Here is a 24154-nt window from a genome sequence, read left to right on the forward strand (position 1 = left end):
ATTACTGAGTTCCCTTTGTTTAAGCCCAATAACATATGCAGGTTTTCACTGATTACATGGTGTCTACATAGCTGACAAGTGAAAAGCCCCTGAACTAGATGTTTATTCTACAAAATTACCCAAAAAACAGAAACAGTAAAATGTAAAATATTACCACGAAGGGCATTACTACTTTCTTAAATAAATGTTTTAACAGAAGGAAGATACAGTACACTAGAGTGCATCAGTACAAAATTCAGGAACATTAATAAGTCAGACTTGACAGCCTAAATATGAGCTTACACCCTTATCAGAGGTCTACTGAAACCATTCTAGCTTGTGTAGCCCAAAGAATTCCAGGGTCCTAGTTGTCTCCAGAATAATATGAACATACTCAAAAATAATTGGAATTTGTACTGATACCTTCAATGCTTTCAAATACAACAGATCAATACAGCACAGTATTGTCCACAAAACACAATACAGCACAAGGTCGGCACAACATTGTGCCCTTTGTCCATGATGTTTTGCCAACCTTTTAACCTACTCCGAGATTGATCTAACCCTCTCTTCTTACATAGCCCTCCATTTTTCTTTTATCCATGTGCCATCTAAAAATGAATGGATGGTGACGCTTTGCATGCAGTTCTGATGGGAATCAACAAATATTTGGGTTAAGAATTACTACAGCTGAAATCTACAGTCACAGCCACAGGTATTTTAGTAAGCACTATTGTATTAAGATATTTAAAAAATTTATTGACACTCAAAATTGGCGGATCCCAGATTGTAGACTCGGGTTGCAAGTGCAGTTCCTCTTTAAGAAAACGGAAGCAGGGATTGCACCCTAGTCTACAAGTATGATTGAAACACAGAGGCTTTCAACCCTCCACTCGACTATCCCGCTGCCAAGAGTACAATCTCTGGAAAATAAAAATGAAGACTTCAGAGCAAAATTGCAGTTCCAGAGGTACATCAGGGACTGCTGTGTACTTTGCTTCACAGAAACGTGACTCACCAGCGCCATTTCTGACGCAGCACTGCAGCTAAATGAGTTCACCATTCACTGTAAAGACATGTTAGTTGAGTCTTTTAAAGGTAGGGGAGGTGGGGTATGCTTTGTGGTTAACTCATCATGGTGCACAGATGTGGTGGTTTTGTCTCAGACCTGATCATCTGACCTGAAACATCTTGCAGTCAGATGGCATCCTTTTTACTTGCCAAGGGAAGTTTATGCCATCATCCTGGTAGTGCCTCAGGCCAACATCAGCCAGGCACCGGAGGAGCTGAACACCATAACTAGCAGACACAAAACAGTGCACTCTAATGCCTTCCCTACCATTGCAGGAGATTTCAACCAGGCCAGCTCGAAGAAGTCTCTGAACAACTACCACCAACATATCACCTGTGGAACCAGAGGAGCCAACACTCTTGACCACTGTTATACCACCATCAGGAATGTTTCCCATGCCATCCCACACTCACACTTTGGAAAGTCAGATCACTTAGTTGTACTTCTCCTCCCAGCGTATAGGCAGAGACGAAAGACCACGGCACCAATGGTGAGGACTAAGAAGGTATGATCAATGAAGGCAGAGGAGCACTTACAGGACAACTTTGAATTGGTGGACTAGATAATATTTAGGGATTCATCTTCAAATCTGAATGAATAAGCCACAGTTGTCACTGACTCTACAAAGACCTGTGTGGATGAGTGTGTGCTTTCGAGGAAATACCTGATACATCCAAACCAAAAACTGTGGTTGAACCAGGTCTGCTGAGGGCATTCAAAACTGATGATCCAGAATGATACAAAAGTCTAGGTATGACTTATGGGCGGCTATTTTAAGAATAAAAATTAATTCAGACCAGGATTAGAGACGAAATCGGATGTATGTCAGCTCTGGCAGGGTTTGCAGGACAGTGCCTCCTACAAAGTGGAACCTAAAATCACGAATGTCTCTGATGCATCGCTCCCAGATGAGCTCAATGTATTTTATGCACACTTTGAAAGAGAGAATAAAACCACCCATGCAAATCCCTGTGGCACGTGGTGGCCTTGTGAATTCTGTCTCAGAGGCCGTCGTGAGAGCATCTTTCAAGAGGGTGAATCATTGCAAGGCATCAGGCCTCAATGGTGTGCCAGGAAGAGCTCTGAACACCTGTGCCAACCAACTGGCAGGAGTATTCAAGGATATCTTCAATTTCTCACTGCTGCAGTCGGAGGTTCCTACCTGTTTCAAAAAGGTGACAATTATACCAGTGCCCAAGAATTGTCCCAATAACTGTCACCCACTGGCACTCGTATCTACTGTGATGAAGTGCTTTGTGAGATTGGTCATGGCTAGAAGCAACTCCTTCCTAAGCAAAAACCTAGACCCAACTTGTCTCTCCCCACAATAGGTGTACAGCAGATACAAACTCACTCGCTCCCTACTCAGTCTTGGATCAGCTGAACAATAGCAATACTTATGTCAGACTGTCATTCATTGATTACAGCTCAGCGTTGAACACCATCATACCCTCAGTACTCATCAACAAGCTCCAAAATCTGGGCCGCTGTATCATCCTCTGCATCTAGATCCTTGATTTCCTCACTGGGAGACGACAGTCTTTGCAGATCGGATTTAATGTTTCCTCCTTACAGACAATCCACGCTGGCACACCACAAGGATGTGTGCTCAGCCCACCGTTCTACTTTCTCTGCACCCACGACTGTGTGGCTAGGCACAGCTCAAAAAGCATCTATAAATTTGCCAATGACGCAACCTTTGTTGTTAGAATTTCAGATGGTGGCAAAGCAAGTTACGTCAGCTGGAAGGAATTGATGGATTGTGGACTTCAGGAAAAGGAAGTCGAGGGAACACACACCAGTCCTCATTGAGGGATCAGCGGTGAAAAGGCTGAGCAGTTTCAAGTTCCTGGGTGTCAACATCTCTGAAGATCTGTCCTGAGCCCAACATATTGATGCAATTACAAAGAAGGCACAACAACAGCTATATTTCATTAGGAGTTTGAAGGAACTTGGTTTGTCACCAAAGACGTTCTCAAATTCCTACAGATGTTTCGTGCAGACCATTCTAACTGGTTGCTTCGCCATCTGGTGGGGAAGAGCCACGACAAAGGATTGGAAAAAGCTGCAGAAAGTTGTATATGCAACCAGCTCAATGATGGGCACTGGCCACCCCAGCATCAAGGACACCTTCAAAAGGTGATGCATCAATAAGGTGGCATCATGCATTAAGAACCCCCTTCACTCAGGACATGCCCACTTCTCATTGCTACCATCAAGGAGGAGGTACAGGAGCCTGAAGATGCAGACTCAATGTTTCAGGAACAGCTTCTTCCCCTCTGCCAACAGATTTTTGAATGGACAATGAATCCATGAACACTACCTTGCTAACTATTTTTCTGTTTTGCACTGCCTATTTAATTTTTCTATATATACTTATTGTAACCTATAGTTCTGTTTTATTATTGTGTGCTGCAATGTATTGCTGCTGCAGAACAACAAATTTCATGACATATACCAGTCAAATTAAACCTGATTCTGATTCTGAGCTTCCTAAATGTCCTTAATGCATCTGCCTTTACCCCTACCCTTGGCAGCATGTTCCGATCACCCACAACTCTTGCTTAAAAAGAAACTACCTCTGACATCCCCCCATACTTTCCACCAATCACCTTAAAGTTATGTATCCTATCTGTATCCATTTGTAAGCTATACTATCCACAACACCACTAACCTTCGTGACATTTGCAAACTGACTAATCCACCCTTCCACTTCTTCACCCAAATCAGAAAGAACAGAGATACTAGAACAAATTCCTACGGAACATTGGTCACCAAACTTCAGGAACAATACACACCATCTGCTACCACCCTCTGTCTTCTGTAGACAAGGCAATTCTGAATCCATGCAGCCACAATGCCTGCTGACTTTCTCAACAAGCCTACCACGGGGTATTTGACAAGTGCCTTCCTAAAATTCATATACACAATATCCATTACTCTACTTTCATCAGTTTGCTTTGTCACTTGTCAAAGAATTTGAACTTAGGATGAACACTCTGCCCCTCACAAAGCCGTGCATTCAGTTCTGGTCATCTTATGTTGCTAGGCATATTCTGAACACTGATACTGAACCATATTAGGAGTTGTTAGAAATTAAAACACAAAATGCAGGAAAAACTGAGCAGGTCAGAAAGAGAAACAGTTAATAGTTCACGTCTGGGATGCTTCATCAGAACTAGAAAAAGAGAAAGAAGTTAGCTTAGCCGGCATAGAAGATGGGGAAGGGTTGGGTGGAACATAAAGTAAAAATGGATGACCTAATATGGCAATTAAGATTTATATTGGTGTAATGTTCTACTAATTTTGTACAGATGCTCCACAAAGCAATGATTTATACTGTATCTGATTCCTACAGAGTAGTGGAGGCCACATAGTGAACACCAAATACAGTACACAAGACTGGAAGAAGTGCAGGTGAATCACAAGCATTACCAGGAAAGACTATTTGGGTCCCTTGATGGTGGAATAGGAAGAGATGAAAGGACATCAGTTGCATCTCCTGCAGTGGGAAAGTTCCACACAATAGGGACTGGTAGTAAGGTGGGGGAGTGATAGAGCGGACCAGGGAGTTGCGAATGGGGAACAGAAGGGAATATATGCCCACCTTTTCTGCTATATAAAGTAAGAGCTTTCTCTTTTTTCCAGTTTTCATATAGAGTTCCCAATCTGAAACATTACCTATTTCTGTTTCCACAGGTATTTCCTCAACCAGCTTACTAAGGACAGAGTTATAAGGCCAGATGTCCAAAAATTTAATTAAATATATGTTAAGAAGTATCTTTAAAAACAAAAGGAAAGAATGAGAATGGTATAAGGAAGGATTCCAGCTAGAGCCAAGGCAGCTCTAATTCTTTTGCGAGTTGATATTTCAGCACAGCTTAAGTGCTTCTGTCAAATTACTGAAAGCTACCAAAGAGAATTAGCAGCAATAATCTTTGAGAATACTTCTTAAGCTTCATTTACCTTGAGCTTATTGTTTGATTCCTCAAGCTGCAATTCTAGGGTTTGTTTCTGCTGGCAAGCATTCTTCTGTTCGAATTCTAGGGAAGACTGCATCTGGCTCACTTCCACCTTCAGAGCCTGGAGCTGCACCTAAAACAGAAGTCAGTCACTTGTTGTTTTGAGCAGAAAAGACACAGTAACCCCAGAATGGTGAGTAGCCTTCAGGTTGACTCTCCGGTGCTCTCGCGCAAGAATGCTTTACTACAGGTGCCTTTAATAATGCTGAGATGGTGCATGCTTTTCACTGCCATTAATGCTCATTACATAGGGTGATTCATCCATCAGTAATGTATTACAAATGTAATATTATGAAGTCTTGGAATTTTACACACAAAAAAACCTGAAATTAAATGGACCACAATTTTGAACACAGCAATATCCCACAAACAATGAGGCAAATAATTGACTGAATCCAATTCAAAATGAGGAGGTCTGAGGAAAGAGGCATAAATGCCCTACTAGATTAAATTGGTGGGTCCAACTTCACCTTAAATAGGCCAAGGGAATCATGAAAGTGAAGTGCGATGCACAAATCTCCAAGAAATGAAATAAGTGATTGTGCATGTTGCAGTAGAATTGTTTCTACACAGCATCTTAGAAGCCATAGTGGGACACAACAATGGGTCAATTAATGGGTCATTATCAACACAATTCTTATCAATTAAATTCCATTTCTAAAGGTGCCCAATACAAGAATTCAAGTTCAGACAAGTATACATTAATTGACACAGTAATTTGTGGTGAAAATGAACTTCCACATTGGCCCTTAGGATGACAAGATCATAAGACATAGAAGCAGAGATGCTATGTAAACCTGTATTACTTTTTTATATTCGATTTTTATCTCTTAAATGATATTAATCATAGCACACAACTTTTTTCCCAAAAAAAGCAGTAGTGAACCCCCTAAAAAAGATTCAGCATGGAGTTGCATGTCGAGCCTGCTTGGCTCTTCTATGAAAGATTATGAGTTCTGAAATCTGCTTCCTCCACTTTTTGTTACAAAGCAATGATTCAATCTGTATTTGGTTCCTCAAGAGTAGGGGAAAATTGCAGAATATGGCCTGAATATGTGGAAGATCTTTAGGATTCTTGACTATAATGACAAATACAACATTTACAGTGTAATCTACCTGATTGATGCTGTCTTCCATTTTTTCTTTCGAATGCATTAGGTCATTCAGCTGTTTCTGTATGTTACATACTTCATGGGTCAGGCGCTGGTTCTCCTGTTGGCAGCTTGCCATTTGTTGCCGTACTGATAAATTTTCCTCTTTTAGAATTTTGTTTTCCTGCTGGTAGTGGAGGAATTGCTGCCGTATGGTTACATACTCCTGACTCAGTATCTGGCTGCCCTGCTGGTTGGTACAAAACCGCTGCTGCAAAGTAATCTTCTCCTGATTTAGTTGCTGATTTTCCTTTAGTACTGTGTTGAGCTGTTGCTGCAGACATTCTACTTTCTTTGCAGAATCATCAGTCATTGTCTTGCTGAGAAATTGAATGTTAGGGAGACAAAGTTAGCATGGCGTCATTAGCTTCCTTCTATGTTTCAATGGAAGCTGAAGGAACAGCATCTCATATTTTGCTTGCATATTTTTGAACCTATGGGCCTAGACAATTGAGTTCTGCAACTTCAGATCATAAGCACAGCTGTTTTTTTGCCACAGTATGTGCTGATAATGATTCTGCTGTTAAAACTTATAGTAATGGCAAATCAACCCATCTCTTAGCTTGTCACTTCTACTCTCTCATTTGCTCTCTCCATCACCACCCCTCAAACCTTAAACATCATTTGCAATTGTTAAAACCCACCACCTATAATAATTTTTCAGTTTAAAGTGACTTGGAAGCTTTCCCTCTCCATAGATGCTGCTTGATCAGGTGTGTGTTTGAGGCAAATTCTGTTATTATTTCAATTGTCCATCACGTTGTACAATGTTCATCTGATTTTGGCATTTTTAATGTAGTATGTTCTGCATACATTTTTATTATCACTTTTTTTGTAAAGTTCTGCCAGTTCTTTTGCCCCTTTCTTTATAGCAGAGATAAGGATCAAGTACAGGAATGCCAACTCATTTTTACCTTGTTTGGTCTGAAGACAGTGCAAATGGTTTCACTATCTCCTTGTACTACCTCTGAGACCAAGAACTGAGCCTAGGAACTTCCTCATTTAAAATACACAACATCGAGTATCTGTAATAACAACAGGAGGTGGCACGGAATTTCAGTAGGTCAAGGAGTAATCCTAGAGAAACAAATAAAGGTAACATTTTGGGTCCCATGATGATGTTTGTATACTGGATAACTCTCCCAGGATCAGATATGAGCCAGATCCTTCTATCCCTGAGGTAGGAATGTAACTAACTAAGCCAAAACTAAACACATACTCATATAGTTAATTCTTCATTGTGTTAGGTTCAAAAAGCCAAGACAGCTTGTTAATTGATTGAAAAGGCTTGACACCAATTAATGTAACACCAAGCATTTTCTTAATGAAACAAAGTTTATAGATAAAATCCTCTAATTCGGATAAAAATGGCTCAATTTTAGTGTTCACTGCAAATGTTACAATATTTACTGTTAATAACATTTTTCTCTCTAACCTGTTTAATGCCTCTTCGAGTTTGAGTACAGTGCTCTTCAATTCAGCTATCTGGCACAGATAGCCATCTGCCATAGTTTTCCAATCATTGCTTGATGTCTCCTTCTGGCTTTTGCAGACACCTTTGTAATCCTCCACTACCTTGTTGAACTAATAAATAAAGTCAAACTAATTCTTACTGAATCTGAATTACAATATATTACAAAGAAAAACAAAGAGTAAATGGACTACCTTTCGAATTATGACAGTTCGATTCATTCACCCATAAAGCATAGTAGAATACCAACAATCTTTACAATGCTGACACCTGCTCCTTGGATCATCCTTCAACTAATTTCCTTATTAGCACAAGACAGAAGACACTGATTCTAATGTCCAGGTAAGTATAAATTATTTAAGACAGAGCTTCCCAACCTTTTTTATGTTGTGGACCCCTGCCATTAACCAGGGGGTCCATCGACCCCAGGCTGCCAACCTCTCATGTAAGAGAATACAGTTTAGAACAGGGTTCCCAGTCCGGGGCCCACAGACCTGTCAGCTAATGGTTGGGGTCCATGGCACAAAAATGGTTGGGAACATCCTTAATGAAACGTGGCTTGCAGTAAATATCAATTTCAAATGCAGTATTGCTGTGTACACACTGACAATATGCAAGAGCAAAAGAGTGCTCAACACATGGAATTGACTTCTGGAAAAAGTAATGAAGACAGGAACTCTGAATTGTTCAAAAAACAGATGTGATGTCAGAGGATTGCTCTTTCTGCACTTAGATAATGGTGATTCTTTGCCCATAACATTTTATGGCCTTGAAAGCAGACAAGATGATTATGTTGATAGAACCTTTTTTTGTGCATAACAGCTTGCTAAATCCTAATAACAGGGTAAGGAATATAATAAAGCAGGGGCTCCCAATCTTTTTATGCCATAGACCAATACCACTTAGCAAGGAGTTCGTGAACCCCAGGGTTGGGAATCCCTGGTATATAGGAACAGCACTGCTCCTTTTGTCCTTCAATTCTTCCATTCAGTTAGATTCATGGATCATCTCTTCTTTAACTCTTTTTACTCTCTTTGATATCATAATTTTCAATACCCACGCCTGAAAAATAAAGGTTTTTGAGGGGTGGGTAAAATAGTTCACAATTTCCACTGCACCTAATATAAGCAAACAGTACCTGAATGGCCCGACTTTAATTTTAAGGTAATACACTCCAAATGGACTTTCCCAGAAGAGGGGAATTTTTTTTCCATTCATCCCAAACATTCTGTCAATAATTTTAATTTTGCTTTATACATTTATCATTTTACAGTTATCCTTCATGGCTTTCTGTTCACACTCGTGTTCAGTGCATATGCATGTAGACTACTAACATATTGGAGTGAAAACCATATGACTGTTAAATTTAATTCTAGTTGGATCCCATCTGGAGTTTGACATTCTGTTCTGAGCATCATATCTCAGGGGTGGCATAGTGATGCAGCTAGTAGAGCTGCTGACCACAGGGTGCTGTCCATGTGGAGTCTACATGCTCTTCCTGTGACCATATTATGTTTCCTCTGGGTACTATTCCAATCCAAAGATGTGTGGGTTGAGAAGTTAATTGACCAGTGTAAGTTGCCCCTAGCAAGTAAGCAGGTGTAGATTCTGAGGAGAAACTGATGAGAACATGTAGAGAATGAAAACAGATTTAACGTAGGGTTAGTGTAATTGGGTGATTGATGGTCACCATGGATGTGGTGGGTCCAAGAGCCTATTTTTGTTCTGTATCCGTTCATTACTCAAATAACTTTGTTGGAGGTGAATTGCATAATGGCTAAGCTGTAAAGGGAAGTTCTATGGACTTCTGGTTAGAAACATGATGGCATAATACATAATTTTCTAATACTCGTTCATTCATGTTGTATTTCGTGGGCGATCATGGTCTTTCCATGACCATGATTGTTCTTGGGAAATTTTACTACAGAAGTGGTTTGCCACTGCCCTCTTCTGGGCAGTGCCTTTACAAGACGGGTGACTTCAGCCATTATCAATATTCTTCAGAGATTGTCTGCCTGGTTTCAGTGGCCGTATAACCAGGACTTGTGATATGCATCAGCTGCTCATAATACCATCCAACACCTGATAACATGCCTTCATATGACCCTGATGGGGAGGCTCAGGTGCCACACCTCGTTTGAAAGAGATGCATCTCCACTCCGCCACCCAGATTCCAACAGTACAAATGTGGAAATTGATTGGAATACAACATAAACACAGTTTTCTGGTCTTCAAGGCTTTCCCGAAATTTAACTAGGCATTTCCCATTGAGAATCACTCTTGCTCCAATGAACGGCTTCCACATCTAGCATGCACGTAGTTATTCTGATGTGTAGTACCACCATAACTTAATTTCTCTTGGCAACAGTCATATTGTGTTGCTGGGAGATAGCACATTATTTTGAACCAAAGCCTATTTTTTGTTGGTGACTTGCACCCTACTAATTTTTAACAACATTGCTTACTCCGAGGCTACAATATGAAAACAATTCCTACTCATCTAAGTGCTGGAAAACCTGATTCAGATGGGTTTCCTTTTAGTTATTTTCTTACCACTTCAAACATTTTGCTCCCCACAATACAGATCCCAATCTCTTACAAGCCATGTTTGATGTCCTTGCCCAGCTACCCCTCACCACAGGCCACCCTCCCTGACCCATATACCCATCTCCTGACCCAGTTCCCAATCCATTCCTCACACAACAGTCCCACTCACCACTAGCTATTTAATACAGGTCCCACCACTTTGATTTCCCACTACCTACATTTGCTCTGGATCCCTTCTAGCACATGATATTGGACACTACATCCCCAGTCTCTCTCCCTACAAACACCAATGAGCCTGTTTCATTCCTGTAGAATTAGATAGCATGCCTGCAGGGTTAGTGCTTTGTTCGGGGTGTCAGATGTGGGAATCCTGGGAGACCTCCAGCCTCCCTGATGGCCACATCTGCGCCAGGTGCACTGAGATGCAGCTCCTCAGAGACCGTGTTAGGGATCTGGAGCTTCAGCTTGATGACCTAGTGCTTATTAGGGAAAGTGAAGAGGTGATAGACAGGAGCTACAGGGAGATAGTCATCCCTAGGCTACAGGGGTCAGAAAACTGGGTCACTGTCAAGAGAGGGAAGGGAAATGCCCGGATAGTGGAGAGCACCCCTGCGGCTGTCCCCCTCAGCAACAAATATCTTGTTCTGGATGCTGTTGAGGGGGATGACCTGACAGGGGACGCCCACGGTGACCGGGTCTCTGGCACTGAGCCTGGCGCTGTTGTGCAGGAGAGAAGGGGGGAGAAGAGAAATGCGATAGTCGTAGGGGATTCCATAGTCAGGGGAACGGACAGGAGAATCTGTGAGCCTGATAGAGATACCCGCATGGTGTGTTGCCTCCCAGGTGCCAGGGTACGGGATGTCTCGGCTCGGGTCCTGAATATTCTAAAGGGGGAGGGTGAGCAGCCAGTTGTCTTGGTACATGTTGGTACCAATGACATAGATAGGACAAAGGAGGAGGTCCTGAAGAGAGATTTCCAGGAGTTAGGAAGGAAGCTGAGAAGCAGGACCTCCAGGGTAGTAATCTCAGGATTGCTACCTATGCCATGTGCTAGCAAGGGCAAGAATAGTCGGATCAGGCAGATGAATGCGTGGCTGAGAGACTGGTGTAGGGGGCAGGGCTTCAGATTCTTGGATAATTGGGATCTCTTCTGGGGGAAATACGACCTGTTCAAAAGGACAGGTTACACCTGAACCCAAAGGGGACCAATATCCTGGCGGGAAAGTTTAATAGAGCTGTTAGGGAGGGTTTAAACCAATTTGGCAGGGGGATGGGAACCGGAATGACAGAGCGGAGAAAGGGGAAAACAGAAATAAATCTAAGATAGTGAGCAGTAAAGATGTCAGGAAAGACAGGCAGGTGATGGGGCAAATTTGTAGCCATTGGGATGAGTTGCAGTGCAATAAAGTTGCAGTGAAATCAAAGCAAAAAGTATCAAATACTGGTCTTAAAGAAATGCACGCAGCATAAGGAATAAGGTGGATGATCTCGTCATACAGCTACAGATTGGCAGGTATGATATTGTGGCCATCACTGAAACCTGGCTAAAGGATGCATGTCTCTGGGAGCTGAACGTCCAAGGATACACGGTGTATAGGAAGGTAGGCAGAAGGGGAGGCCTGGCTTTATTGGTAAGAAATGATATTAAATCATTAGAAAGAGGTGATTTAGGATCGGAAGGTGCAGAATCTTTATGGGTTGAGCTAAGAAATAGCAGGGGTAGAAGAACCCTGATGGCAGTTATTTATAGGCCTCCAAACAGCTGCAGGGATGTGGACTACAAATTACAACAGGAAATAGAAAAGGCTTGTCAGAAGGGCAGTGTTATGATAATTGTGGGGGATTTTAACATGCGAGTGGATTGGGAAAATCAGGTCGGCACTGGATCTCAAGGGAGAGAATTTGTAGAATGTCTGCGAGATGGCTTTTTAGAACAGCTTGTTGTTGAGCCCACTAGGGGATCAGCTGTACTAGATTGGGTATTGTGTAATGAACTGGAGGTGATTAGAGAGGTTGAGGTGAAGGAACCCTTAGGAGGCAGTGATCATAACATGATTGATTTCACTGTGAAATTTGAAAAAGAGAAGCTGAAATCTGATGTGTCAGTATTTCAGTGGAGTAAAGGAAATTACAGTGGCGTGAGAGAGGAACTGGCCAAAGTTGACTGGAAAGGGACACTGGCGGGAAAGACAGCAGAGCAGCAGTGGCTGGAATTTATGTGAGAAATGAGGAAGGTGCAAGACAGGTATATTCCAAAAAAGAAGAAATTTTCGAGTGGAAAAAGGATGCAGCCGTGGTTGACAAGAGAAGTCAAAGCCAAAGTTAAAGCAAAGGAGAGGGCATACAAGGAAGCAAAAATTAGTGGGAAGACAGAGGATTGGGAAGTTTTTAAAACCTTACAAAAGGAAACCAAGAAGGTCATTAAGAGGGAAAAGATTAACTATGAAAGGAAGCTAGCAAATAATATTAAAGGGGATACTAAAAGCTTTTTCAAGTATATATAGAGTAAAAGACAGGTGAGAGTAGATATAGGACCGATAGAAAATGATGCTGGAGAAATTGGAATGGGAGATAAGGAGATGGCAGAGGAACTGAACGAGTATTTTGCATCAGTCTTCACTGAGGAAGACATCAGCAGTATACTGGACACTCAAGGGTGGCAGGGAAGAGAAGTGTGCGCAGTCACAATTACGACAGAGAAAGTACTCAGGAAGCTGAATAGCCTAAAGGTGGATAAATCTCCTGGACCAGATGGAATGCACCCGCGTGTTCTGAAGGAAGTAGCTGTGGAGATTGCGGAGGCATTAGCGCTGATCTTTCAAAAGTCGATAGATTCTGGCATAGTTCTGGAGGACTGGAAGATTGCAAATGTCACTCCGCTATTTAAGAAGGGGGCAAGGAAGCAAAAAGGAAATTATAGACCTGTTAGCTTGACATCAGTGGTTAGGAAGTTGTTGGAGTCGATTGTCAAGGATGAGGTTACAGAGTACCTGGAGGCATATAACAAGATAGGCAGAACTCAGCATGGATTCCTTAAAGGAAAATCCTGCCTGACAAACCTATTACAATTTTTTGAGGAAATTACCAGTAGGCTAGACAAGGGAGATGCAGTGGATGTTGTATATTTGGATTTTCAGAAGGCCTTTGACAAGGTGCCACACATGAGGCTGCTTAACAAGATAAGAGCCCATGGAATTACGGGAAAGTTACATACGTGGATAGGTGTTGGCTGATTGGCAGGAAACAGAGAGTGGGAATAAAGGGATCCTATTCTGGTTGGCTGCCGGTTACCAATGGTGTTCCACAGGGGTCCGTGTTGGGGCCGCTTGTTTTTACATTGTACATCAACGATTTGGATTATGGAATAGATGGCTTTGTGGCTAAGTTTGCTGATGATACGAAGATAGGTGGAGGGGCCGGTAGTGCTGAGGAAATGGAGAGTCTGCAGAGAGACTTGGATAGATTGGAAGAATGGGCAGAGAAGTGGCAAATGAAGTACAATGTTGGAAAGTGTATGGTTATGCACTTTGGCAGAAAAAATAAACGGCAGACTATTATTTAAATGGGGAAAGAATTCAAAGTTCTGAAATGCAACGGGACTTGGGAGTCCTCGTACAGGATTCCCTTAAAGTTAACCTCCAGGTTGAGTCAGTAGTGAAGAAGGCGAATGCAATGTTGGCATTCATTTCTAGAGGAATAGAGTATAGGAGCAGGGATGTGATGTTGAGGCTCTATAAGGTGCTGGTGAGACCTCACTTGGAGTACTGTGGGCAGTTTTGGTCTCCTTATTTAAGAAAGGATGTGCTGACGTTGGAGAGGGTACAGAGAAGATTCACTAGAATTATTCCGGGAATGAGAGGGTTAACATATGAGGAACGTTTGTCCGCTCTTGGACTGTATTCCTTGGAGTTTAGAAGAATGAGGGGAGACCTCATAGAAACATTTCGAATGTTGAAAGGCATGGACAAAGTGGATGTGGCAAAGTTGTTTCCCATGATGGGGGAGTCTAGTACGAGAGGGCATGACTTAAGGATTGAAGGGCGCCCATTCAGAACAGAAATGCAAAGAAATTTTTTTAGTCAGAGGGTGGTGAATCTATGGAATTTGTTGCCATGTGTAGCAGTGGAGGCCAAGTCATTGGGTATATTTAAGGCAGAGATTGATAGGTATCTGAGTAGCCAGGGCATCAAAGGTTATGGTGAGAAGGCAGGGGAGTGGGACTAAATGGGAGAATGGATCAGCTCATGATAAAATGGCGGAGCAGACTCGATGGGCCAAATGGCCGACTTCTGCTCCTTTGTCTTATGGTCTTTTTGTGCTCCATCTAGCACATGAAGGAAAGACCCTACATTAAGATTAGTTCAGTACTGTTTGAAACCTAGAAACTCAGGTGTTATTGTACTTGCCACTTTTTTGGACAGTTATTGGTGCAGATTATGGCTGCTGAACAACACTGCTCTACAGAAGCCGGAGAATATATAGTCATGGGTCTATATCCCTACCTTATAAAGCGATATTGAGACACTGATGATCAAAGAAGTTAGAAAATAAACTACTTTTTTTTTGTGAGGTAGTACAGAACTAGGAGGGAAAGGATAATATTAGAGCTAGACCTTTTAGGGTTGTTGTCAGGAAGCTCTTTGTCCTAAGGTCAAAGGTAATCTGGAATGCTCTCCCTCAGAAAGCTGGAGCCTAGGATGATGGATACATTTTTCTTGGGCAAGGATATGAATGATCATAAAGTTTAAATGTAAATTAGTCATGATCAGATTGAATAGTGGAATATGCCCATAAGGCTGAATGGTTTATTCCTATTCTTATATCCTGTACCGGATGGTGGGGTGGAGCTACGTCTCTACCTAAGGGGGCGTAAGGTGCTCCTTCCCTCTGCTAGGCTGCAGGTCACCCTTGGGCAAGGTGCAGCACCTGCTTAGCCCCCAGCCCCACCCCCAATCAGGGACATGTGAAGCCTGGGAGCAGCTAGTGGACAGTCGTACGAGCAGCCGGTGCATATCACAAGTCCTGGTTATGCAACCACTGACGCCAGGCAGACAATCTCTGAAGAGTATTGATAATGGCTGGGGTCACCCGTCTTGTAAAGACACTGCCCAGAAGAAGGCAATGGTAAAACCACTTCTGCAGAAAAAATTGCCAAGAATAATCACAGTCATGGAAAGACCATGATCGCCCATGTAATATGACATGGCACATAACGAACGAACAAACAATATCCTGTATGTGAGGTTGTTCTCCTGCCTTGATAGGACTACATCTCTTAGAAGGGGACAGGAAGTAAAAGTGCCTGATACATTATCCTTGCACTGAAATAAACTGAGCATCATAAATGATTTTCATTGTGGGTAATATACATCTTGTAAAAGGCATGTTATAGTTTCTTACATACTAAATATAAGCAGGGGGTTAGGGAGATAACATTTTTTTGTATATGAAGTTGATATCTCAGGACCAACTCCAGTAAGGGTTATTGTTTCTGTGACCACATATTACATTGATATTGCACATTAGCTGCTGTCAGGTAATAGCCCTTCACCTTCTCCTCTAGAGTACTGTTTTCCTGCTTCATTCTTTGAAGAGCTTGATTTAATGTTTGATTCTGTTCTGCTGCTGCATGACAATTCTTCAGCTCCAAGTTCAGATGATGCACTTGGGTTCTGAAAGCTTCCAACTGCTGTAGAAAACAGGAAACTTCATTAAAATAGTATGAATAGTAGAAATTATAGACACAAGAAACTGTAGATGCTAGAACCTAGAACAACACACATGAAAGTCGGAGGAACTTGGGCATGTCAGGCAGCATCTGTGGAGGAAAATGGACAGTCAATATTTCAGATCAAGACCCCTCAAGTGGACTGAAAGACAAAGGCCAGTATAAAAAGGTGGGGTAAGTGGATCCTGGAGAGAAGGATGATAGACAGATGGGAATAGTGTCAGAAGTTGGGAGGTGATGGGAGGAAATGACAAAGAACTGAAGATGATGAAATTTGATAGGAATGGAAGGTGGAGCATGAAATAAAGAGAGGGAGGTGGGAAAGCTAGAGGACTGTAGTAGGGGAGGGAAACGGATGGGAGGAATGTGTCAATAATAGGCAAATGGAATTGGAGGAGAGGAAAGAGACAATGTGATGGGGCTTGGCTAAGCCAGGAAGAGAGAGAAAACAGACAGGGGGGCAGCCTGACAATGGGCTGAAGATGACTGAGTTTTACAGGCAGGGAAGATGGTGCTTCCTATTATGTTTGGAAGGCACACCATATCGTTGTTTGGAGGTAGGTCATGTTGTAGTCATGGGGCCATCAATGCAGCAAAACATAGTAGATTTTCCTTCTGAATATGTGGAAGAGTTGCCATTTCTGACCAAGGCCAATTTCAGGGGAGTTTGAGAGGGGAAATCAGAGGTCCAAACTAGTGGCAGGAGAGGCGAGTATGGATTGCTTTGGCCATCAGAAGGTTAAAGCGAGAGGAGTTGAAGTAATGATTGGTCCTTGGAAGATTAGAGCCAGGAGAAGAGGAAATTCTGCCAGCAGAGAATCAGGGCCACAGAATATCGGCTCATCAGAGCCTTGGCCAGTGAAGGTGTTGGGAGTTTGATCAGTGGTACTACAAGACTCTAAATTCCACAGTTGCCATGTTGGTGTTTGAACTCGAGTCTAGATTATCAGCCCAAGCCTTTGGATTGCTGATATTAAACATAAAAAACTGGAAATCCTTAGGAGGTCAGACTGCATCTGTGGGAAGAGAAACAGCACTAAAGTTTAAGGTCACCAAATTGCTGGTCACCTGACTTCATTGTTTTACTACCATTGATAAAGAGGAGCTTAAAAGAGAGGATATTTTGTATCTTCTGCATGATTTTTATTCCTAAAATTTATATCTTAGGCTTTATATTTTAATATTTATATTTTATATTTGTACTATATTTAATTATATTTATATTTAGCCCTCCAATAATTTAGGATTGTCTAGCACTGTACTTTTCAGCTTTGTATTCACCTGTGGATGTGGAGTTTGCGTCTGTGTATTTTGACCAGTTATCTTTTCCTGCTGTTTTTTTTAAGCTGTTCACTTGCAAAGTATTTCAGATCTGAGGAAGGGTTTGTATCTTAACCATCAACTAACTTGCTTCTTGACAGATGGTGTTTGATTAGTCTCTTTTGCATATTCTGTACTTATGCACAAGATATTTGAACTCATTTCAGGTTAGTTCTATAATAACTACTTGTACCTATGAAATGCCTTCAGCACAGCAAAATTCCCCTAGCAGCCCATTGCATCAGCAGGTCAGAATTAGAATCGGGTTTGTTATCAGTGACATAAACACAAGAAATCCAGCAGACGCTGGAAGTCCTGAGCAACACACATATACAGTGCTGGAGAAACTCGGTAGGTCAGGCAGCATCCACGGAGGGGAATAAACCTTCGATGTTTTGGACTGGTTATGCCCCTCCACAGATGCTGCCTGAACTGCTGAGTTCCTTTAGCATTTTGTGACTCTATTATTACTGACATACATGGTGAAATTTGTTAACATTAGAGGTTCTGCAGATGCTGGAAATCCAGAGCAACACACTCAAGATGCTGGAGAAAACCAGCAGGTCAGGCAGAAGCTACGTAAATAAATAAATAGTTGACATTTTGGGCCAAGACCCTTCTTCAGGTCATGAAAAGAAGGGGGGAAGACATCAGAGTAAAAAGATGGGGGGAGGAGAAGGAGGATGGCTAGAAAGTGATAGGTGCAGCCGGATGGGTGTGAAAATTAAAGGGCTGTAGAAGAAGGAATCTGGTAGGAGAGGAGAGCGGACCATGTGAGAAAGGGAAGGGGAGCACCGGGGGAGGTGATAGGCAGGAGAGGAGAAGAGGTAAGAGGCTAGAGCAGGGAATAGAAGCAGAGAAAAGAGGAAGGAAAAACAATTAATGGAAGGAGAAATCGATATGTATGTCATCAGCTTGGAGGCACTCAGGCAGAATATCAGGTATTGCTCCTCCGTCGTGAGAATGGCCTCACCATGGCAAAAGAGGAGGCCATGGACCGATTATGTTGAAACAGGAACGGAGATGCAAATTTAAATGGTTGGCCACCAGGAAATTCCAGTTTTGGCGGATGGAATAGAAGTGCTCAACACAGCGGTTCCCCAATTTACGTTGGGTCTCACCAACGTAGAGGACGCATGCAGTAGATGACACTGACAGATTTGAAGGTGAAGTGTTGCCTGTTCTGGAAGGACTGTTTGGGGTCCTGAATGGGGAAGGGAGGAGGTGAATAGGCAGGTACTGCATTTCTGTCATTTCCAGGGACACGTGGCAGGAGGAAGATTAGTGGGGAGGGATGAATGGACAAGGGAATCACAAAGGGAGTGATACCTGTGGAAAGCAGACCGGGGGTGCAGGTAAAAATGTAGGATGGTAGGATCCCATTGAAGATGATTGATGTTGCAGAGAATATGGTGGATGCAGAAGCTCGCGGAGTGGTAGGTGAAGACAAGAAAAATTCTGTCCCTGTTAAGGCGGCGGGAAGATGGGTGGGTACGGATATCCAGGATATGGAGGAGATGTGGGTGAGGGTAGCATCAATGGTGGGGGAACTGTCGCAGATTTCATCTTAATTTCCAAGAGGGTTTAAAATCTTCAAGGCTATCTTTATAATCTGCTCACAGCACGACAGAAAAGATAGTGGCAGACCTTCCTATCCTACGAATGAAACTTTCACATCTTACGCCAAATGAAGTAATATCCACATAGTCCCACCTCAGCTTCCCGTATTTTTGACTGTTCAACAGCTGCTAGTGCAGATTCCAACTGCTCCCGCTTTTTAACTTCTTCATCAAGCCTTAGCTGTGTGCTGTCCAGTGCTTCCTGGCTCTTCTGTATACGCTTTTGAAGGGAATACAGAAACCAAATTAAATAATTGATAAAATACAGTATATGCTGTTTCAATCAGAGCTCCTTTTAGAAATGCTTCATGTCTATTTGCTAAAGAAGCTTTTCTGCTAATAAATTAGAGCCAATGATTCTGAAAGGCAGTCACTGGTTCATGCTTATGTGGAAACTTGAGCAGGAAATGTAAGAGAATACGAGTCCAAGCCCAATTCTGTCCTCTTACAATGTCCAATGAACATCCATTAAAATCTAAGTTACAATACCAAACTGGATTATTTTTTACCAACTCTAGATCAGAGTACTCCAAGAGGACCATAACCTTGTCGTGGTTTGGAGGTTTGTGTGCCTCAATGACCCAAAGAGCACTGTTGACTGGAGTCAGGGCTTTATGCTTTGGCTCTAGGTACGGTCACCCATGTCAAACAGGTCAAAGGGTAGAGGCCAGACTAAGAGTGGTCCACCGGTCCTCCAGGTTCAGGGGTTCAGCTCAGGGCTAACAACCCTGACTGGTAAAACAAAATTGTAATGAAAACAGCAGTGAAGCGAGTATTAAAGCAAAGAAAGATTAGATTCCAGACTCCATACCCTGCTAAACTGTGAAGATGGGACGCAGCTGTATCAGACAGTGGAAGAGGTGACTGCAGACATGAAGGACAGAGGGTTGCCCGTCAGCGTGATCAAACCGAGGGAAAGCCTGGCTGAGCAACTATCCTGCTCTGCTTGGGAAATAGTGAGAGAATCGAGAAAGCAGGGGACAGGAGGAGGGTGAGAGAAGAATATCAGGAAGAGACTGTGAGTTTTCAGAAGACAGCCCTCGCCCCCTCCAGAAGAGCCATAAGGTCTGACTAATTTCAAAAGTGTTGATAAGCTAAACAGAAGCAAAAATAGATGGTGCTATACTTATCTCAAGAAGCACATATTACAATGTGGATTTTATATTACTCTATTAGTTTATTTTTTATTCATTCATTCACTCCTTTTTCCCCACCTAAATGAGAATATGTACATGGGAAGAATACATAGGGAAGTCTTTTCTATGTAATAGACACAGATTTTTTTCACTAATTTCTATGGGTACTCAAGTGGGAGCCCTCAACTCACAGGTAGGAGAGGCTACCGCCCACGGCTAGACATTTCCTCTAGCTCAGCTCAGGGTCATCTGCTAGAGAACTCAGCCTTGGAATCACACCTTTATTACCTTTTTTCTCATTCGCGTTTCTTGATTCTTATTTGTTCAGGGAGTAGATCGATTAAGTTTTATTCTGCTAATTTCAATGATATACTGACAGATAAGTACACATGGCTAAGGACAAAGTAAAATTCATTTATTTTAATGTCAATCGCCTCTGATCTATGCCGACGTTTATGTGCCGGGCAGCACCTAATTAATTAGCATGTTTATTTCGGCTTTTTTCTTAATGATGTGCTGTGTGCCTCCCGGCTACCGCTGCATTCTTCACGGCAATGTATCGGGTCGGCGGCCCGGAGGGTTGGGGCCACTGCACCACCCAGCCTGCGACGACTCAGTCTAACACACCATCATCAGTGTGCTCGGTGCTGTTTTCCCAATTCCGGTAAGTGATACTACACTGTACATACATTCTTTCTACTTTATATAGGCTGTGTATTTTTATGTGTTATTTGGTAGATTTGGCAGCTTCATAGTTTAAAAGTTACTGGAGAGTGCGTGTATGCCAACAGCGCATGCGTGAGATTTTCTGCCAACAGCGCTTGCATGAGATTTTCGCTACGGAGATCTGTGCAGGCAATCATTGTAGAGAAGTATTTCTACTTTATATAGGCTGTGTATTTATCATATCATTCCTGCTTTTACTATATGTTACCATTATTTTAGGCTTTATGCGTTATTTGGCATGATTTGGTAGGTTATTTCTGGGTCTGCGAACGCTCACAAAATTTTCCCATATAAATAAATGGTAATTGCTTCTTCGCTTTATGACATTTTGGCTTACGAACCATTTCATAGGAACGCTGCACCTTCGGATGGCGGGGAAACCTGTATTCAGAAGAGTATTCTATACACCACTTCAGTTAGGTTGCTCTCAACATATCAACAGGTATAAATCAAATATCATTTTCTATGTTACGTGAATCATATTACACAGTCCAGGGGAAATTCTTGTTCACCTCCTGAACGCCTGGGTCTACATCTAGAAAATGACTTTTGGCTTTAAGCTCCTTGTACTTCCGCTTCAGTTTTAGGTAATCAGCTTCCATAGTGCTGATCTGTGAATAGAGACAGACAGAAAATAACCCTCAGAAAAAGATTAAAACATTCCTAGAGGCTTTTATAGAACATAAATAAAAGTTGTCAAATTCCATTTCTGACACAGAACCTAACACAACATAAGACAGCCTGGTTACTGTGCTTTATCCCAGCATTGAGCAGTCCTCTTTGAAGCATACAATATATGTGATACCTTCATCAAAGTACTCCAAAAGTTATATTGAACTATCCCATTACAGATGACTCCCTGCATTCCTAGAAAACCATCCATATTGCAGTTGTTCATGCTCGAACCCATGTTTCCCATTGAATCCCATGTAACAAGTGGAGGCGTGTCCCTATAGGATGTTTTCTCTGAAGATAAACAGCTACAAGATAATATCAACTTTTGCTACAATTCTTATTCTAAATTAATTTTTTATCATATTTGACAGATTATTAGCAAGTACAGAGTTAGATGTTTGGTGTGAAGTGGATCCCTTTGGGGATGGCAGAAATTGCAGACAATGATGTGTTTGCTGCGGAGGCTCATTGGTGGTAGATAAAGACAAGAGGCGGGAGGATTGTGTGAACACAGATATTCGGGAAATGGATGCCATGAGGGTCAGGGCAGCATCAATGGTGGAGAAAATGAAACCATGTTCTTTGAAGAATTAGAACATTGCTGATATCCTGGAAAGGAAAACCTTATCCTGGGAACAGATGTTGCAGAGGCAAAGGAAATGAGAAAAGGGAATAGCATCTTTACAGGAGACACAGTGGGAAGAGGTATAGTCAAGATAATCGGTGGGTTTACAAAAGATGTCGGTCGACTGTTTGTCTCCAGAGATGGAGACGGAGACAGAGAAATTGAGAAAGGAGAAGGAGGTGTGAGAAATGGACCAAGTGGATTTAAGGAGAGGGTGGAAGTTGAGGGCAAAGTTGATGAAATGGACAAACTCAATGTGGGTGCATGAAGCAGCACCAATGCAGTCATCAATGTAGTGGAGGAAGAGTTAGCAGACGTCCCACCTCTCCCGGAAATTCCGGGAGTCTCCCGCATATTGATAGCGGCTCCCTGATGTCCGCAAATTATATACAATATCCTGGAAATCGATTTTTTTGAGAGCGAGCGAGGGGGAGAGAGGGAGCGGGAGAGAAGGAGGGGGAGAGGGAAGGGGAGAGGGAGGGGGAGAGAGCATCCTGATTGGTCTCTCTTTGTGCTAAGTAGACCCCTCAGTTTTCTCTGTGGGCGGGCTTTACAGTCGACCTCTCTCTCTCTTTCATTGTCCATCAGTTCAGTTTAGTGTCCTGCAGCGCCATGGCAGAGTGTTCCAAAAAAAGAAAATATAAAACATACTTCACCCCAGACTACACTAAAGTCTAACAGGGGTCAAAAATAATGACAGTGTTGCTCGCTGCACTGTTTGCAACAGTGACTTTTCTATTGTCCATGGTGGGTTAAGACTGTAAAAGACATGTTGAGGTGAGTTTAACAGGTGTCATTCGTTTATTAGCATAGCTAACGTTATTTAAACTAGCTGGTTAGCTGCTAAGGAGCTACTCTATTGATGTCCTATGTGATGAGACCAAACTCCCTGTAGACTTGCTTAAAGTTGTAATAGAATAAAAAAAGAATCTGATGTCTTGCAAAATTAACAAAATAATTGACACAGACTGCTATGAGAATGAGACTTCTGGCAAAATACTCAAATCTGCCAAGCAAGCCACATCATCGAACAAGGAAAGTTTGCAAAAGAAATAGAAAAGCTATTCGCATTAGCATTTAGCTATTATCATTGAGACTGCGAACAAAATACTCAACGAGGAATATATAATCAAATATCCTGTATACATTCACCCTTGGAGGTCAACCGGGGGTGGGGAGGGATATGGGGTTGCAGGGGTGGGGGTGGTCGTGCTACCTCCCTGAAATGAGTTTTTGCAGGGTGGGATGTCTGAGTTAGGGAGCATTACCAGGGAAGACTTGGAACATGGACTGTTCAATGTAGCCAGTAAAAAGCAGGCACAGTTGGGATCCTTGTAGATTCATGCTTATGGACTGAAGGGTATTCTTATACTTATTAATAAAGGACGCCAATAGTGGTGTTAAACAATAGGAGTAGGTTATAAGCAGGGGTTGTTGTGACAGACCGTGACAGCTTGGGCTCAATTCAACAAAATGTCTGCTGTAAAAAGTCAAATATATATAACAAGTGAAATAGGGAAAAAAGCATAATAAAGAATCTACCAGTTACCTATTAATGAAATCTGATCATAGTCATTCTGAAAAAATACAGAAAAGCTCTTGTTTTGAAAAAACACACATCAAAGTTGCTGGTGAACGCAGCAGGCCAGGCAGCATCTCTAGGAAGAGGTACAGTCGACGTTTCGGGCCGAGACCCTTCGTCAGGACTAACTGAAAGAAGAGCTAGTAAGAGATTTGAAAGTGGGAGGAGGAGCCCCGGCCTCCTGTCCCATGATCCTGTCATATCCCTTTTGCCAATCAACTGCCCAGCTCTTGGCTCCATCCCTCCCCGTCCTGCCTTCTATCATTTTGGATCTCCCCCTCCCCCTCCCACTTTCAAATCTCTTACTAGCTCTTCTTTCAGTTAGTCCTGACGAAGGGTCTCAGCCCGAAACGTCGACTGTACCTCTTCTTAGAGATGCTGCCTGGCCTGCTGCGTTCACCGGCAACTTTGATGTGTGTTGCTTGAATTTCCAGCATCTGCAGATTTCCTCCTGTTCTCGTTTTGAAAAGCTAGTTTTCTACACTAAGTTCAGAGGGCAAA

The 24154-nt window shown here is 42.4% G+C and overlaps 1 protein-coding gene across 1 annotated transcript in view; it reads right to left on the reverse strand.

The window, feature by feature from the left end:
- The window catches only part of LOC134337819 (coiled-coil domain-containing protein 30-like), a 119505-nt gene that overhangs the window by 29623 nt on the left and 65728 nt on the right, over positions 1-24154 (reverse strand). The window contains exons 11-16 of the mRNA XM_063033087.1: positions 21284-21382; positions 19004-19129; positions 15794-15931; positions 7660-7808; positions 6190-6544; positions 5018-5146 (exon numbers count right to left, since the gene is read on the reverse strand). Coding sequence (XP_062889157.1) covers positions 5018-5146; positions 6190-6544; positions 7660-7808; positions 15794-15931; positions 19004-19129; positions 21284-21382 — 996 coding nt within the window. The remainder of the gene's footprint in view (positions 1-5017; positions 5147-6189; positions 6545-7659; positions 7809-15793; positions 15932-19003; positions 19130-21283; positions 21383-24154) is intronic.

The sequence above is a fragment of the Mobula hypostoma genome, chromosome 25, assembly GCF_963921235.1.
Source record: "Mobula hypostoma chromosome 25, sMobHyp1.1, whole genome shotgun sequence".
NCBI lineage: Eukaryota > Metazoa > Chordata > Chondrichthyes > Myliobatiformes > Myliobatidae > Mobula > Mobula hypostoma.